The sequence below is a fragment of the Odontesthes bonariensis genome, chromosome 6 (assembly GCF_027942865.1).
Source record: "Odontesthes bonariensis isolate fOdoBon6 chromosome 6, fOdoBon6.hap1, whole genome shotgun sequence".
Classification (NCBI taxonomy): Eukaryota; Metazoa; Chordata; class Actinopteri; order Atheriniformes; family Atherinopsidae; genus Odontesthes; species Odontesthes bonariensis.
Genome location: NC_134511.1, coordinates 17,446,605 through 17,460,069, shown reverse-complemented (window position 1 = coordinate 17,460,069; position 13,465 = coordinate 17,446,605). Strand labels below are relative to the sequence as shown.

Genomic DNA, 13,465 nt, shown 5'->3' with positions numbered 1-13,465 from the left:
TTCAAAGACGTCACCACCACCACCACAGAGGCTGGGAGCAGTCAACGTCGGTTGACACATACACAAGGCACTCACGCGCAGGGAGGGATCACCAAGAGCGCAGAAGCCAAGACATGCTAAATTAACATCAACAACAAAAAAAAAACAGACAAGCCGTCGCACTGCGAAACGGAGGAAATCTGGTGCAGCTGCTCAGCAATGTCATCCGTGCAGCCCTGAGGAGAAAATGAAGCGCAAGAGCGAGAGGAGACGAGCCGAGTCGAGGAAAAAGCGCTGTGCAGCTCACAGCAGCTCAGAGGCGGAGCCAAGCGCAGATATTTACATTGAGATAACAGGTAAGAGGGTCTGCACGATGAACCCTGTCAACTTTCAGCCTGCGTAGCAAATGCACGGAGACGTATGCACACAACAACGTTTTTAAGTCTGAAAATCAGATTATTTTTTTTCCAGCTTTAGCCCCAATATGGCGACACCGTCTGCCCCTGTATCGTTGATGCACTGGATTTTCGTCGACTTGTTTCCTCGCAATCTTTGCACTTAATGCCGTTTTTATCAAGGAGTTAATTAAGTGCAATAAATCACTTGATTTTTCTCCTTGTCAACAGTGAGTCACACCATCTACTTTAACCACTTTTTATGTGTTACGCAACTGCACAAAGGGAAGGTGCGGTGTACTGATGCTATAAAGGTAACAGTGTGTCCTATTGTCAGTTTTTGTAATGATAATTTTCATATCTTTATGACGTTTCCCGGTACCAATGCATCCTCGACGAGTCTGAAAGAGGGGAGGTTCGTAAGTGGAAATCGCAAATCTTACTGGCTAATGGATCGTCCTAGCAACCGCTTGGGCAACTATCCCGGGGGCCAATGAAATGGCTTATATGAAGAACTTTAAACTGAAAGAGGCGGAGCTGAACCTGATTGACAGATATTTCATCCAATCACGTAACGCCATGCAGCTGTGGCAGCCAATAGTGTCCCGGGACATTGTAGAGGAGGAGTCGCGCGGGGTATCATTTTTAGCAGAGTGCGCACTTGCTCTCGAAACTCCCCTTCGCTCTTCGGCTGGTGACTTTCTCCTCCTTGAAAACAAAGTCAGCAACAAAAAAAATCTTTTGTTGATATCAGGATATTTCTGTTACCACGTTAAACCCGTCTTTTAAACCGTCAAGTAAATTACTCACGTAGTTGTATTTAGTATGCACAAGTCCTCGTGAATAAATCCACTCCGTACGTTTCTGAGGAAAACGTCATGTTCAGGACTGTTTGCAACATGACCTCGGGCGATGTTTCGTCAAGATTTATCGAGTTCATCAAGGGTAAGTGGCCAGAGAAGACAAAGAAAAGTTAGTTGCATGCAAAGACACGCTGGTACATGCAGAAATAATATATATAAGTGTGTATTTATGACAGAACTAACTAACTGCCTTTAATTGTGTCTCCCTCTCGTCTAACGTCCCCTCCCTCTCCTCCTTGTACCTTCCACTAGATCAACTGTATTTTGCCATACTTCAGCAAAAGATCAAGAGCACAGCTGACCGACACTGTTTCTGCATAGATGAAGAGCTGGCGTATGAGAAGTGAGTCGTCTCAGGCTGCCTTTGCCTTTTAAACACACTTTACTTTTTCCTCAGATAGATTAAAGGCGCAAATTAGTTGGCTGCTTTCTTCATAGAAAAATAAACTAACTCAAGGTCGCATACTTCCCAGCATGCAGACCAGAGCTAGAGTGCGTCCTATGTTTTCCAGTGATAAAGTCAATGCGTCACCTAAAACAGTGACTGATTGTCTTAACTCTGTTTTATTAATCTGAGATCCACCTCTCTTCACCTCGTCGGCTCATTTCTCTCATCTTATTTCATCTTTCTGCCTCATCTGTTCTGCACTGTCCTTTCGGTCACCTTCTAGTCTCTCCAGTCCATTTATAAAAAAGAAAAGAAAAAAGGGTGTAGTCACATGATTACCAAAGTCTTATTAAGTTCCTGATTTTTATCACTTGAGGATTAGATTAGAAAAACATGGCATCGGTTAACTTAGTGTGTTTTATGGTTATATGATCGTAGCTGCTTTGGAATCAATCTACCTCATAATTACTTCTGCTCTGTCAGCTCAACTTCTGCTTGCAACTTAACTTGAGAGAAAAAGAGTAAAAAAAATAAAAATAAATATTTGGAGAAGCAATTTTTAAATGGCATGAAAGTAAAATGTAAAAATTTCAAACGAAAGACCCGGTTTATACACTTTGTAGCTAATAATTTGAGCTACCTTCTTTTTTTTTTTTTTTTTTGTTACTTATTCTGTTGAACTGCAGTTTCAGTAGCTGGTTGTTGTTTACTTTTCAACTCATTTGCTGAGACTGGCATGTAAGAATTCCCCGTTCTGGATTAAACAGAGTTTATTCATCTTACTTACAGGAATAATGAGCTGCCAAAAAGGTTTGACGAACTCTTGAGGTTGACTTCTCTTACGAGCCTGTTAACTGTCCCGTTCTTCACCATCTTGAGCTTGCAACAGGAACACTCTGCTGTGCTAATGCCGCAGCGACAGAAGATGAGTCCTGATCTGCTCCTTTTTTTTTTAACCCTGCCCAGCTCTCTGTTTCTTTCTTTCTCTAATGTGCAGTGCTCCAACACAGAACGTGCACCTGTTAGTAGTGCAGAGATCTGCTGCTTGAGTTATACACAGACAAATCAAAAGTCTGTGTATGTTTTTGGGGAAACAATGTAACCCCCTTTTTTTTTTCTGAGGCTTAGATGCGTGTTTTATTTGACAACTGTATAGATCAATTTTACTATGTTTTAATATTTTTCCCTTTTTTGATGTCACAAATTCCTCTAAAACACTATATGCAAACACAGTCGAATTCATAAACTCGTAAAAAAATGATAAAGCCAAACACTGATAACCAACTTCCTCAAACAATAAGTTCACAAAATGGTATGATTCACTTTAGGGGTGTTTTAGATAGTAGGACAAAGTGTTTCTTGTTATTAATTACAGGTAAGGTAGAATATATGAATTATGCCCCACCCCAACATATTGTTTCCCCTTATTATCAGGCAACCATTTCTTAATTAGAAGGGGTCAGACAAACCATCCCCACTACCCAATTCTCCCCTGTAATTCGAACCATCCTTGGCCTGCTGGTTAATGAATTATTTCTGTACTTTGCCCCTTGCCCTTTTTACTTCTTAGAGTGGAGGGAAGGGCCTTTTAAACCGGTAAACAAAAGCGTTATTATTGCAGCATTTAAAAATGCTAATTTTCACTGTGTAGTGATTGCGTGATTAGCCTCAACATATCTATGCTTTATGATGCAATGCTGTAAATGATAAAGGCTCTCCCTTTTTGATGTGGAAACGCATTAAATACTGCAAAGCAGTTGAAGCGGATGAGCACATTATCACGTCTGCATTTGCAGTCCCAGAGCCCGTAATGAAGGGAAGGAGTTTAGATGGTCGTTCAATTTGCCACAAGGAGAGGACAAAACTGATTTTTCACTCTTAGCCTTGTGGCTAAAAAAAAAAAAAAAAAGAAACCTCTTGTCTTTGCAGCTTTTTCTCTTGTTCTGATTTACCCACTCTAGCATCGAATGTTTCCATATATAGCCTTTATTCCTGTCAGTGTTTTCCATGTGTTAGCCGGTGGTAGCTGATTCTATCTACTGAAACTTCCCAAGAGACAAAGGCTGGCTGCATAAATAGCCATTCTGACACACTCCTCCTTTCTCTCCCCTCTCCCAGCTTCTATGCAGACTTTGGTCCCCTCAACCTGGCCATGTTTTATCGCTTCTGTTGCAAGCTGACAAAGAAGCTCAAGGTAAAGTAAACCTCTGCTCCTTATTAAACTTCCTGGAAGGAGAATGGAAAGAAAAGCACAAGTCAATCAACATTTATTTATTCTCGCAGTAGGTAGAGAAAGTACAGTTGGCATATGAGTCTTTATTTCCCTCTTTTGAAAGAGTCTTTTGCATACAAGTAAGCTGTTTCAGTGTTGAATTGAAACTTCTAGCAGAGGCACTTTGTTTGTATTTGTGACATGATCTTGGAGAGGCACAAATTCGGGCAACAGAGGTTTAGACTCGGATGATTCAGCTTCTCTGCAGCAAAATAAAAACAAAATATCTGCAAAAAAAATGCTACAGTTAAAATTTCCCTGTATCACTTTGTGTTATCTTACCACTGCAGTTGTATAAGTATAGATATTTGTTATCTTTGTTGGATTGTTATAAGAGTGTCATGTAGTATGGATGGAATAATAAATCATTAACTTAACTGTTGTTATTTCTACCTATACTTTTAAGGCAAATAGGATCTAGGTATCAAATCTCATCTCATGCTGGTATTTTTTTTTTTGCAGTCCATTACACTGTCAAGGAAGAAGATCATTTTTTATACATGTGGAGATCAGAAAAAACAAGTCAATGCCGCCTACCTGATAGGCTCATATGCAGTAAGTCTTTGCCCAAATGTGCACATTTCATATGTATTTCTATTTAAATCGGGTTATCCTGAACACTATGACATTTTTCAAAAGAAATGTTGTACGTAATACAAGAGGATACCTACTGATAAAACCTTTGTCTTTATAGGTAATGCATCTTAACATGATGCCAGAGGAGGCCTACAATCTGCTGGTGTCAAGAAATTCAACATATATCCCATTCAGGTACACGGGTTATATAATCTATATGAGAACGACTTAAAGGCTGCAGCTATTGTATGAGATTGTATCGTTTTACCATCAACAGACTTTCAGTTGTCACTGAGCAACATGTATTTTTATGCTGAACAGGACAGTTTAGTTCATGTGATTAGTTTAATTTGTAAAATGGGTTCAATAAAACACAACACCAAGTCAGAAAAAGTAGGAATATTACAGATATTTAGGGTTCATGCTGTCTTTGATTAAATAAAAGTTGAATTTGGTGTAAAACTTACTTCATAATTTCCTTTATTAGCATTTTGCGTATTGTCTGATTTTTAGCTTGTAAATTTTAGTTTCTGGTTTTGCTTACTGTAACCGATGAAAGTGCAGAACAGCTTAAGTAGTGTAATGTCAGTCAAACACAAGAATGTGAAAGAAGGATTAAGGGCTGTGGTGCCCTCCTTAAATTACTCGGTATGTCATGAGTATGTTGTGCAGATCAAGTCCATGACTGTGTTTTTATGTTTTACAGAGATGCTTCTTTTGGAACCTGCATGTACAATCTGAACATCCTAGATTGCTTCCGGGGTGTTTACAAAGTATGTCATTTAAGAACTGATTTATTTTTTCTGCCTCCTCTTATCATGGGCCTAATTATTTTCCCTTCCTCTCAACCATCCACTAGGCTCTGCAGTACAGCTGGCTCGACTTCTCTAAGTTTGACGTTGAAGAGTATGAGCACTACGAGAGAGCAGAAAATGGTGACTTTAACTGGATCATTCCAGGAAAGTTCCTTGCTTTCAGTGGGCCCCATCCAAAAAGCAAAATAGAAAATGGTAATTGGAGTGCAATGCAGAAACATATCTTGGCTCATTTGAACGCTTCCCGAACTCACAAGAATGTGTTTCTCTTGCTTAAGGGTACCCTTTGCATGCTCCTGAGGCCTACATCCCATACTTCAGGAAACATAACATCACCACCATCATCAGGCTCAACAAAAAGATGTACGACGCCAGACGTTTTACAGACTCTGGCTTTGAACATCACGACCTGTTCTTCGTGGACGGGAGTACACCGACTGACTCAATCGTCAGGAAGTTCCTCAACATTTGTGAGAATTCAGAGGGAGCCATCGCTGTTCATTGCAAGGGTGAGAACGTCGGTCCGAGACACATTTGTAGCTCTATAGATTCTGCTTGATGTCCTGTTTATTCCAACGAAATACAAACCTTACTGTTCTTTTTAGCCGGCCTGGGGAGAACTGGTACCCTAATCGCCTGCTATATGATGAAACATTACCGCCTTACTACAGCAGAGGCCATTGCCTGGATACGGATCTGTCGACCGGGGTCCATCATTGGGCCTCAGCAGAACTTTGTTGAAGAGTAGGTATTCATTTGGTGATTTCAAGTATTGACTCTTGACTGTTTTGTTTTTTTTGTATGTTTGCAAAATAAAGTTTGTGGTGTGAGAAATCCTAACTGTAAAGGTGGTTATTGTTTGGCGTAACCGGCACGTTGAGATTTGTGGTTTGTTTGCATATTCAGGAAGCAGAATAGTCTGTGGGCAGAAGGAGATGTGTTCCGGGAGAAGATGCTCAATGAACGAGAGAATGGCAAGATGGCCGTAACCAGGATCCTGTCGGGAGTGGATGACATTACCATCAATGGGAGCAACAAAAACAGGGCATGCAAGAAAGAGGAAATCGAACTTGTGAGTTTGACGTGACTTTCTTGTCATGTTCTCACGTCGAGACTTTGTTGTACGATTTTTTTTAAACACAGCACTTTGTCTATTCAGTGCCTCTTCTCTGTTTGACAGTACAATGATGAAGAGGAGAGAAATGGCCTCACACAGGGTGACAAACTACGGGCCCTTAAAAGCAAAAGGCAGGCCAGATCATCTTCAGGTTCACTGTCGTAAGTAATCCTGGCAGCCTGCGAGCCTCATCATGCATCACTCCCACGTGTGTTTTCGTACTATAAAATGAGCAGTTTCTCTCCTTATCAGTCCCTCGGATCATTACTTGTACACAGCAGCGTTTTTTCAAATCATAAGTAGCTTATGTTTTGAAGACCTGGAAGTGACCGTGTAAGATTTTTTTATATATTTTTTTTTTTTGTTACATTTACCATTTCATTGGATGAGCTTTCCAACTTTTTCTCTGTGTTTCTTCAGGATAGTTGGCTTTTAGGCATGCCTAAACTGTTCCAGCTGCTCTCCCTGAATCTAATCGTTTCATCCTATTTTCATGTTTCACCCTTGAGTGAAGTTCTCAGGCAGTATTATTGTAATAACTTTTTTTTTTGGGTCTCTTTTGGATCCATCTTTGGATTCATGCAATCACATGCCGTCTGCGCGTAATGGCTATCTGGTTTTTTATGTTCGATCAGTGAGCGATGAGGATGAGCAATACATTAAAGAAGAAGTAGTTCAGATATTATGACATAGAGCAAGTGACACAGTTGTTTGACACACACTCTTCCAGAAAACTTTTTGTGGAGAGCTGGATTTTGAAAGGCACAAAAGATGTGGAGGTTGAAGTCTGCGATATTAGAATTGATGATGTGTAAGTCTTCAAATAAACCTCAAAGTTGAGAGGGGAAATGTATATAGATATAGGCTTATATAGATGTATGTGCTTCGGTGCAAGAGATGGACCAATATTTATCAGGGAGTTGAATAGCTACAGTGTCAACACCACATACTGATTATAAAAGGTGGACATGACCTCAGTGGCTTAACATTCAGGCCAATGTAGTTGTGCCTTTAAGGAATGACCTACAAATATCCAACTTGGGCCCTATTTTTTTCCCTGTAGCAAAGTCTTATTGTACATGACTTTTTATAAGATTTATTAACCGAATTATAATATCCCAAATGAGTTTATGGACTCAGCTGCTTGTTGCAGGACTTATTCAACACAGCATGTTGTTCTTTTTTGTAATTTATGGTCCCATTAGAGTAAAATGGAAAAGCTTTTCCTCTAAATGGGATTACCATGTGGCCATTACATTATGGAAATGGATTATTTAAGCAGTTCTCACTGACAATTCCTACCCTAACTTCTCTTTAATAGCAAAAAGCCAAGTTGGCGTGGGCCAAAATGCTGAACTCAAGGCTTCAAAAATGTATTTTGGTGGACACTATTCTACACTGTGAGGTAAGAGCTTTAGACATAAAACAGACCTCAGTTAAATCCAAAATGACATCCAGCCGTGCAGCAGTGAAAAATAGACTTGCAGTATTTCAAGCTTGTGATGATTTAGCATTGCTCCACACTAACCCAGGAGTATGTAACTGAGTGGTTAAACATTAAATGGACAGTAACGGCCTCTCTGGAAGTCTGTAGCACCGGATTGTGCTCTTACAGCTCGGGAGTTTTGAAATCCATTATTGGAAATGTCGAACCACAGACAGCATGAGTGAAATGACCTGTTGCTGTGAAGACATACTTTTTCAGAAAGCCATTTTGTGCTATTTCTAGTGCGTATTTGTGTAAATCAGACATGATCATGGGAAAGGCCTGGACAACTGTAACGTAGTGCTAGACAGCTCAATAAAAGCACTGTTAGGCTAAAAAAAAAAAAAAAAGGTTCTAAACCTTTACGGATCAGTAAGAATCACAACGGTGGCGTATTGTTTCATTAGAAGTCCACATCATTTGTGCCGATGTAAATCAAGCTGTGGAAGGCTGGGTGTCAGCATGGCTGAGGATGGTTAACTGTCCTCTGCCCGTGAACCCATATGGCTTTGGCTTTTGTTATTCCATGTCAGGCAGGTGGTAGTGTTCTGCTGCAGCCTCATGGGCACGGCGTGGCCGATGTGTTGCCTGCCGTTCAAAAGATAGCAGAGAGAGGCAGAGAAAGAGTGGGGGAGAGGAAAAACAGAGAGAGGAAGTAAGGTTTTGTATGATGGAGGTAAGTGCACATCACTTCCTATCCAGCTGACATCCTCTTCCTGTAGACATGGTTGCTATGCCAGCGAATGGTATGGCTATGGAATGGCTGAATTATTTCAAGTTGTCCTGTTTTTTGTTCCTCTCTTCTTTCTTTCTCTGGATGACTGTGGTGTGAAGTGGATATGCACTTTTTCACGCCTTTTTCACATGATCTGCCCCATGGACACACTGAGCTGCTCTGTTTTGTTATCAAGGCATATCCACGATATCCTCCAAGTTAGAATTATGCACTCGAGTTGAGCCCACTGTACTTAAGAGCAGAGCACCACCTGTTCAACTAATCCCAGTTGTGAATAAGATCTGGATTAGTTGAAATAAATGTTTTCGCTCTTGGCTTGCACTACTGACTTTGCACTACAAAAGAAAAATGTTAAATGCCACTCGAACCTCATCAGCAGTAGGCACTTCCTTCTTTGATGAAGTAACTGTCCAGCTTCACCGTTTACCCTGTTTTATTTATTATTTTCAATTGTTATTTGATATGCAAATTATCTGTGTCTGAGACGGTTTTACGAGTTTAATATTTGGCTCTATAAGACACCGTTTGGATAGTAAATGCCTCCTGATCCTCATTCTCTTACAAAACATCAAGTGTGATCTTCTGAGTGGGTATCAGGATGAAAAACAGGTTCTTATTCATTCTCAGGAGGGACGTGAGGCTGAAGAGAGATTTGGTTGCACTTAAGGCCATATGCTTTATCACTGTATGTTTTGCAACACAAACATCTAATTTCCAGCTCAACTTCACCATCTGGCTCCACTGTTTGTTTTGTGATGTAACACTGAAGTGCATGTTGAACTCCGGAGAAGATTAGAGCAGTTGTTATCCAAACTTTTTCTCATCTTTTCTGCCTTTTCATGCATGGCAACAGGCACAAAACCCCTTGGACATGCACGCAAGCACATGGCGCTGTTCGATCTGTGTTTGTGTCTAACATGTAATTAGTTGCTGGGCTCAGAGACATATCAATTGCCCGCTGTTTTTCCATTGCTTTTATGACTGGATCAGTGCTTTCATACCACCTGGATTTTAACAATCCAGGTTTCCATCTCTGCCAGCTTCTCTTGTTTTTTCTAAAACAAATGTTGGTTATTGATGCCACATTCTTGTAGGATTTTACCATTTTTAGGTGTATTTTGGAATTTTAAGAGCCAAACTAATACTGACATATCAACCTTTTTTTTTTTTTTTTTTTTTTTTTTGGAGGGTGGGGGTCAAAATTCCCCATTACTGTTCATCTAGTAATTTAAAGTGATGTATTATCGTAGGTTATAGAGTTGGTATCATAAACGTGAAAAGACTGTTAACACATTAAGGGGAGAAGATAAACTTAATTTCTGGCACTGGTGGATGCTGGGTTTCTGAGAAAGGTGTTTTTAATCTAATCCAGTCCCAGTGGAAAAGCACAACATCAGAGGCTTTGTGTCTTGCCCAGACGTCTCTTGTCTCTCCTTCCTTTTCTCCCCCCTTTTTTTTCCGTTTGCTCTTGTTGTTGGATTTGTCCTCCTTTCAGATGGCTGGTAGCCATGCTGCTCTCCTCCCTGTGTAGCCTTGCCCTGTGGTGGATTGTGTATGGCTTCCCTTCTTCCATCCTGCATTTCTGTATAGACGGGTTAGGATTTCAATGAGTTCTACTGCCCGTCAGCCCCCCAAAAACCTGCCCTGCCTCTCCTTCTGGAGCTCTAACTGAGAATGCTGTAAGTGAGCCCCTGGTCTCTTTTTAATTCCCAACCCAAATCAGAAATTTGTTCAAAATCATCCTTATTACTTCATTCTTTTGATAAATACAGTAAACTTGCAGCTTGACAAAAGAGCCAGATTTTAAAAATCTGAAACATCACAGGCTGCTGCCTTGTCTTTGTCATCATTTTCTGCACATAATGATTTTGAACCATAGACATTCCCATCATCTGTACACATCATGCTTTGCTGGTTAATGTGTTAAATAAAGTGCCAACTTTATAAGTAGCTGAGCAGTTAAGCTCTCTTTGTGGAAATGACTAATAAAGAATTTGTTTAATGCCACTGCTGTTCTTTAACTTGGCTGTGCTAATCCAACCTGGCTGCTAAAGGCAATACTGATCTGTTAACAAGTCTAAACTGATATCAATTTTTAAAACTTTCTTTCCCATCTTCATGCAGTCTTTCCCTCTTCTACCTCCACTCTGTCATGTCTTTCCATGTATAAACTTTTGAATGTTAATGTCGTTTTTACTCATCTTCACAGACAAGAAGAGAATAAAATGCACACCAGGTCGTCGTCACAGTCCCTTAGGTAAAATGTGCAGTGAGCGCACGAGATGAAAACTTCCACACGGACATCTACCATGTTATGGGCTGATGACTGGTGCTTGTCTCATGTGCAGCAGGGTCATTATGCAGGACGGTGTCGACGGTTGCAAGACCAGCGTCGGCCCCCTTGCTCTGTCTGACCACTCGGACAGCAGGAAAAGGACCAGAACCTCGCTGCCAGCTAACGGTGTAGGACGAAGGTCAGTGGGAGATCATGATGCATGATCAGTTAGCAGATACCTTAGGAGTGTTGTCATCAGATGCCTTGTTTTTCTTTTTCTTAAAGCCAACACGAGTTAATATTATGTTCAGTGTATTTTGATTTAAATATAAAGATCATGTTGTTGGCTTTGACACAGTTGAAAAGCAGTCAAGAAGCTATAGCCACTCATGCATCTTTGTGGACTAAATTAACAGCTTCCCCTTCTCTCTGCCAGCTCCCTGTACCACACCAGACTGGTCAGGTCCCTAGGCAACTTGCATGTCGTGGCTGACAACAGAGACCCAATGTGTTGTGAGCCATGTGGCAGCCATAGAGACACAGGCAGTGTCGCACCCAACACAGGCACCCTCATCAACTTAAACATGGCACAGGGACACCTGCAGGCAAGCTCCCTCAGACACACTCTGAGCCTAATGGAGACTTGGGCTGCGTTTACATACAAAGATAAAAAAGTGAAAGAAAGAAGGAAAAAAATAATGTTTTTTAATGGAAAGCAGAACAATTTTGGCTCCCCTTCTCAGAATTTCAGTTCGTGATAATGACTGAATAAGATGCAATGATCTCCAAAAGGCCTAAAATGAAAGAGTTATCTTTTGGAAATCAGGCCATCTTCTACTCACTGAGCTGTTTGCGATATATTTCGACTGGGGGTGCCAAACTTCTGAAGAATGTATTTCTTAAATTTGGCATCTGTGGAGTAATTGGGTCTTTTTAAGTGGAGGTGAAAAAATCTGATCTTTGATGCCCATGTAAATCCAGTCAAAGTCCAGAGGCTCAATATGCTCACTTTTTTTACTTCTTAAATTTAGAATCAGAATGGCTTCGACTGGGCTGCATCGGCAATGGAGGCTGATGGTGCACCATCACAATAAAGTGATGGTGCAGCCCAGCCGAGGTTCTTTACTCTTATGTCTGACAAGTATTGCACTGTAGAGCCTGAAGTCGTCCAAACTAACACTTATCGGTGTCCTAAACTTAACTCCAACTATCCTGGTCTCCTTGCTGCTTCTTTCAAAACTTCTCAGAGAGCTTTCTCTTTAAGTATGACTGGCTATAGCTTTTCTGGACTCTGCTGCTCACAGTGTGATCTGCCTTATGGGCCATCACCACTACGCTTTGATCTTGTTGGCATCCTTTACCTGTGCTCACCTGTAATGCTCCTAATTTCTCTTTCCATCTTTGTTTCTTACATGCAACAGACGCGTTGTCTCCAGAGGACGCAAAGCTTGCAACTCTTTGCAATCAGTTAGATTTTCCAAGCTATGGTATCTATCTCTTCGTTTTCTTACATTTATTGTATTTGAAATATTGTTGAACTTCATTTTCACGCCATTAAACATCCTTGCGAAACATTCCTTACCGTACGTTGGTGGTAAAATTGGATGGGGGTTGAATTAAATCTGTCTCTGTGAATGCTAATCTTGATGTTTTCTTTCACAGCCACTCCATACCCAAAGCTAGGGGTCCTCTCCTTCGGTGAGCCTGTGGATCTGGGACTTTTTTTTTTTTTGGGATGAAAGGTTGGAGCGAATTTAACCAACGTGAAGTGACATTTTACAGATGACGCACTTTGGTGGTTTTTAATATAATTGTAATCATTGCCTGGTTGTTCCTACTTACTAAAGCATGCAGTAGCAAATATCAGATTCAACCACATCCATCGGACCGGCAGGTGAATGTGTTAGATCTGAGAGAGTCCCTCCAAGATGAACACTGTGCAGCAGGTAGTTTAAAGATTTGATGGGTTTTGCCTGGAATTTTAAATGGGGAAACCTACGCTCTGCAATCAGCACAAAGTTGGGTTTTCTTTGAGTAAAGTTTAAATATCTTAAATGAAAGGTTATTCATCAAGAAAAAGGAAATTGCATCACATCATACCGTACTGTGATTTATTATCCGATTTGTCTTATTCCTGTTATTTACTTGTCAAGCTTCCTGTATTTCAAGACTGTACATATGTCAACATTTAATATGCTCAGTTTGTATTTTGTACATATTTTGTACTGTTAGAATCATGCCATGAGATGGTCCTAATGGGGCCCTGTGTAATTCTTCTTCATAATCCACTAGACATTTGCTTTGTGTCCCTCGATCAGTTTTTAAATAAATTTACTCCCAGATATCTCTCTGGTTAAGTGTCTTTGTGTCGTATGCAATGTTTTAATCATTTAATACTTCATCCTCCGGAAATGGCGAACTAAACCAACAAAGATGCAAACTATTCCCTAAAGACAATATGATGCATGAAATGATTGCACAAACAGATTGAGGTGTTAAGTGATTGGATAGCTGCCTTTCAGCTGGTACTGAAGGAATTGGTGGTAGTCTATAGAAGGTGGTC

At 40.5% G+C, this 13,465-nt stretch overlaps 1 protein-coding gene across 8 annotated transcripts; it reads left to right on the top strand.

The window, feature by feature from the left end:
• Positions 1-8: 8 nt before the first annotated feature.
• cdc14b (cell division cycle 14B) lies at positions 9-13,246 on the top strand. 8 transcript variants are annotated; one of them, XM_075467704.1, is made up of 16 exons: positions 9-335; positions 1,490-1,580; positions 3,744-3,819; positions 4,360-4,452; positions 4,592-4,668; positions 5,180-5,246; positions 5,333-5,483; positions 5,567-5,797; positions 5,894-6,032; positions 6,195-6,360; positions 6,469-6,566; positions 10,837-10,884; positions 10,979-11,101; positions 11,339-11,507; positions 12,324-12,389; positions 12,565-13,246. In XM_075467704.1, the coding sequence occupies exons 1-15, from the start codon at positions 227-229 to the stop codon at positions 12,372-12,374; spliced, it is 1,689 nt and encodes a 562-aa protein (XP_075323819.1). In that variant the 5' UTR covers positions 9-226; the 3' UTR covers positions 12,375-12,389; positions 12,565-13,246. The 8 variants fall into 8 exon arrangements, 7 of the variants coding, with proteins under 7 accessions (XP_075323819.1, XP_075323818.1, XP_075323821.1 ...); XM_075467703.1 differs by having other exon boundaries at positions 10,976-11,101; XM_075467707.1 differs by lacking the exon at positions 9-335 and adding an exon at positions 1,013-1,319 and having other exon boundaries at positions 10,976-11,101.
• The last annotated feature ends 219 nt before the right edge of the window (positions 13,247-13,465 follow it).